A 4,931-nucleotide genomic window follows, 5' to 3' on the forward strand; every position below is an offset into this window, starting at 1 on the left:
ATTAAGCGTTGGCAATGCGACATATAACGGTGGGCAAATTTATGCGACATTTAACGTTAATGGTGCGACATTTAGCGATGGTTGCGACATTTAACGTGAACTTTGCGACATTCAACGGTGGTTGCGACATTTAGTGGTGTTGCGACAATTAACGGTGTCACAGTCATGGGCAATAAAAGTAAAGATTTCATGATTTTAGCAAGACGTAGAAGGGCATTTATCATTTCAGAAACAACTCGGCTTGATGTGATACCAAATTGTTTCAGAGCACATCCTATGTTATGTTAAGTATTAGTACACCCTATATGTTGACCGTCTATACCTTATACGGAAATTTATTTTTAATGCAATACTTACGCTTACATTTATTTTACTACCTGTTTTAATATATTCAAATATGAAGGCGATAGTGGTACAAGAAAGTTTCTGACTCGTATAACTATTCAGTATTTAGATTGTCAGTTATGTGATATATCATGTTATAAGTTTCCAGGTCGGCAACAATTATAGCCACCACACACAGCGCTATTCAACCAATCAATATACTCGTGGCTGAAACAGGATGGTCTGCACCATCCTCTATTGTTTGCACATGAATGGCTGTCAGAATCTGTTATCAGGATAAGAAAAGCAATGTTATTATTATCATATAAATAAATAGAAGAATCGAAGGCTACAAGATTATTTTTTCATAGAATCAATTGTTAAAACGTTTATGCTGCAGATTGTAATAATTTCGGTATGACTGAGTAACAATGTTTCTGTTCTAATCACATACCTTAACACGCATGCGCGCATGTTCGAACAAACTACCGCTAGAGATAAATTATCATGATGTGGCGCAACTATTAAATACACAGCTGCAACAAAAGAAATGATGCATACGTTTATGGTGCATCTGATGAATTTAGAGTATAGTCTCAGTCGCTGGTCTACTTACTTGTATGTTTAATGTGTAATTAAAATAAAACTCATTTACTGAAGAATGCCAAATAAGCATCAATGTTTATTGCAACAGAAAGGATACTCGTTCTTCTGACTCCATACCGGAGGACCATTGAAAGGCCGTAGGCCGCAACAAGGGCAACCCAGACCCAAGGTGAGACGGCAACTCCAGCATACAACGCAAGTGGGCCAACGGCAACTGAACGTCGTTCTCGAACTTGCGAGTCATGGTTAGGTTCCTGCTGGGCAAGTAGCTTCTCTTCGACTTGCTGCTGCACGCACAATGCCGGGGTTGTCATTGTTAGCAGGAGAATGTAAAGCACACAGTAGACTTTCCTAGTGTCCATTATGCGTGTCTGTAGATAATTCAGTTACCTAAATGACAGACAAAAGACCCTAATGAGCAGTTCTGTTATAATCATGTTATACTAACATTAAAGAAAGAATCGGAGAATTATGCGTCATATTTCTAACAATGAAATTCCTTGAATGTTTTCGATACAGAATCGATGAATTAGCAGTAGAATCCATCAAGGAAGTTACCTTAGTTTGCCTACTTATCTTTTGTCAAGAGAACAGGAGAATTACAAGGCTAACTCCATTTCATTCAACGTTTCGACAATTTATTATGTCTTCATCAGGAAGTCAACAAATATGATATCTTTTGTTAAGGAATAGTGTTAACGACACGAAACGATTGAGATATTTTAGAAAATATTGTATTGTATTTTTTATGCCCCCACTTTGGGGGGGTGGGCATATAGATTTGCCCTTGTCCGTCCGTCCTTCCGTCCGTCCTTCCGAGAATGTTGTGTCGCGCCTAGCTCCAAAAGTATTTGACGTACAGTCACAAAACTTTACAGGAATGTTGGTCAGCATGTGTAGTTGTGCACCTGGGGTTTCGCGTCCGGATTCATTCAGTCATGTAGGAGTTATGGCCCCTGACTTAGTAAAAATTTGGTCATTTTAATGTTGTGTCACGCGTAGCTCCAAAAGTATTCCAGATTCATTCAGTCATGTAGGAGTTATGGCCCCTGACTTAATTAAAAATTGGTCATTTTAATGTTGTGTCCGCTTTTGCACATGAAAGTACACTCAAAGATCAAAGATTACCAGGAGTTGTAAGATCTTTATTATACGACTAAAATGATCGGAATAATTTTAATATCAGTATTTTCAGAAATCAATGTCTTTAAATTTGCGAAAATGATTCTGAAATGCAGATTTTTCATGAAATAGTTACTAATTACATTAAACATCTTTTTAAAAAGGTATGTATAGCTGAAGAAATACAGCTGATTTAAGTTACGAAACTGATGTAATATATTTGAAACTGATAGATGAGATATTAATACTATAAATACAAAATGTTTTTTAAAAAAGAATATATTAGAATTTCTACTTACAGTCCCAAGCAGTTTTTAAACCTAGATGCAGTTTCGTATTCTCTGCAACAATAGTACCACAAATACGTTTCCGTAAAACACCGACGTTGGAAGAAACTGACACTGTAGCTCTTCTACAAATTAGTTCTGCAATATCATTATATTTCAGATGTTTTGGACATAGACCAATCACATTCTAGCATACAAGGAAGTACTTAAGCTACTTATGAATCCTAAGTACTAACCTGAATTCGTCTCCAACATGATACTGCTTAGTGTTGTTTTTGTTGTTGTTTTTAATCTTGAAAAGAACTTGTTACAGAGTAACCAACCTTTCCCCATCCTGGGGTCACAAAACATATTGCATGCGCATACAACATCTTCTTCTAAGTGTGGGGATTCCTAACAATGTTAATAAATTATAACTATAGTCATATAATTCATGAAGAGGTTATGTAGTTTGAAAATGTCTGGAGAATGGTTTTAAATGTTAAAACCTGTTTTTAAATTACACACCAGAGAAAGTTGATACCAGTGTTGGTCGTGCAGAGCTGCACTACATATCAAACTAATGTATTGCAATTATAATTATAATTATATGAAATTATAATGTGAGACTGTGTTTTGTATTTTATCATGCCATTACTATAACAACTGCCTGATAAAGCCTGTCTGAGAAAAGCAGCCTTTCTCAGGTCAGTGACTTGAGAACACTTTACACTGTGTAAACCTATGAAATCCAAGGACATCAGATTTTGTCTACCTTGCATTTAAAAATTAACACGATCTCATAATGCAATGAAATAGGTCTTTAAAATCATAAATGTTATCAAATAAAAGCGGAAAAAACAAAGGCTAACCTTGTGCTGAACATAAATGAATAATTTTAATTTTCTGCCAAGTTAAATTTTATCCGAAGTTCAGTTACAAGACGGATACCCATTCTCACCAAGCAAACGCTAGACGAAAAACAATAAGGAATGTCGTTCAGTTTCGCACTTAAACATTTCATACAAAAGGTAAAATGAGCCGCGCCATGAGAAAACCAACATAATGGTTTTGCATTCGCGCAGTCTGGTCAGGATCCATGCTGTTCGCTAACAGTTTCTCTAATTGCAATAGGCTTTGAAAGCGAACAGCATGGAGTCTTGACAAGTCTGCGCGGATGCGAAGGCTCGTCTGGATCCATGCTGGTCGCAAAGCCGCTATGTTGGTTTTCACATGGCGCGGCTCAATGTAAATTTGCAAAACACTCTTTTTTTTCTATTTTCTTGTCGGGGAATAATTAAAGAAACATATGTTTGAAAATAAAGAATTTTGACAGCTCCGTTTTAATTCATAGCGGATAAACTGATAAGATTTTTCTATACCCCACCCCCGTCGCCCCAACATTTTACTAACCAGATACGCGAGTTATGCAAGATTAAACATTTTCATAAAAATTTCAACCACTTATACCATATTCAGTAGTTATAGTACATGTTTTAGCGCGACATATTCACATTTTGTGACAAACTTGGTGAACATGAACATGTTGAAAAATTTCACCGAAAGTGTGGGCAAGTAGCTTTAACTGACTCTGATATATATTACTACATAATATACTTTGACTGCAAAATACGCAACAATGTACATCATGCGAATATAGTCAAATAAAAAAGATTCTAAAGATTTTTGTGAACTCTGAACGTCCTGTTTATATCAATGAAAGACTTAATGAAATCAGCGTTTGCGCGACGTTAACGCCGACATTGTGTATCAACGTCACAATATTTACATTACCAAAACAAATAAAAAGTAAATTTGCAAAAAATCTGCCGTGAAGACCCCCTATTTTTATTTTATTTTCTTGTTCAGAAAGGATTAAAGAAGAATATTTTTAAAAATCAAGAACTTTGACCGTTCCGTTTTATTTTATTTCGGCTAAACGGCCATGAAATACATTGAATATTTTCGCTATTTTTCCCCACCCCTACTACGGATATCTCTTTATCTAAGCATTTTCCAAATAAAATAATTTACAAAACGCAACATGTAAACAATAACATTGAATTTAGCTATATTCCTGAGTTTGAAAAAGTGTAATAACATTAATTTTAATGAGATTATAACAGTAAAACGGCGATTTCCCTTGAAAAATACATATGCCGCCAGGTGGCGCTCTTCAAAGGAAATGTGGACTCGGAACGATTTTCCTTTTTCTCCAAATGAAAGACAGGAGATGTTAGTACATACAGACCTAATATCAGTCTTATATCTCATACTTCGAAATTTTCGTAGGAACCCCGCAAACCATATCTAGCCTCATCTGAGAAACCCTTTTTCAAAAGACAGTAACCTGTTATTCTCTATCTACAGGTCTGTATATGTTAATTGTTTCTTTTTTTCGGCGAACGCCGTCTAAATTCGTTTTCGTTACCTATGCCACGTGACTTCAGTTTGCAAATCAAACTACTTGATAACGCATTATAGATAATTTATCAAAATGAAAGATTTATGCAACACTCTGCCTGATTGGACGAGAGTGTCAATTTCTTTCACTGTGTTGATTGTGCTACGCTGAGTGAAATGTAGTCAAAGCGTTTATCCTAAACGATGCTG

General features: G+C 35.8%; 1 protein-coding gene across 1 annotated transcript; it reads right to left on the bottom strand.

Annotated features, from left to right (window-relative positions):
- Window positions 1-353: 353 nt before the first annotated feature.
- On the bottom strand, window positions 354-2,507 carry LOC123527780 (big defensin-like). The gene is made up of 3 exons (XM_045307444.2): window positions 2,352-2,507; window positions 1,028-1,320; window positions 354-610 (listed from the first exon to the last, which is right to left on the bottom strand). Exons 2-3 carry the CDS (start codon window positions 1,290-1,292, stop codon window positions 480-482), a joined length of 396 nt encoding a protein of 131 aa, XP_045163379.2. The 5' UTR covers window positions 1,293-1,320; window positions 2,352-2,507; the 3' UTR covers window positions 354-479.
- Window positions 2,508-4,931: the final 2,424 nt, after the last annotated feature.

This window comes from Mercenaria mercenaria, chromosome 14 (genome assembly GCF_021730395.1).
Source record: "Mercenaria mercenaria strain notata chromosome 14, MADL_Memer_1, whole genome shotgun sequence".
NCBI classification, from domain to species: Eukaryota; Metazoa; Mollusca; class Bivalvia; order Venerida; family Veneridae; genus Mercenaria; species Mercenaria mercenaria.

What these genes read in the sequence shown, in the direction of transcription:
- LOC123527780 (XM_045307444.2), bottom strand. Translation starts at nt 1,292, where the DNA reads ATGGACACTAGGAAAGTCTACTGTGTGCTTTACATTCTCCTGCTAACA. An exon ending in GTATGGAGTCAGAAGAACGA is followed by an intron (nt 611 to 1,027) that starts GTATCCTTTCTG and finishes TCCTGATAACAG; the next exon opens with ATTCTGACAGCCATTCATGT.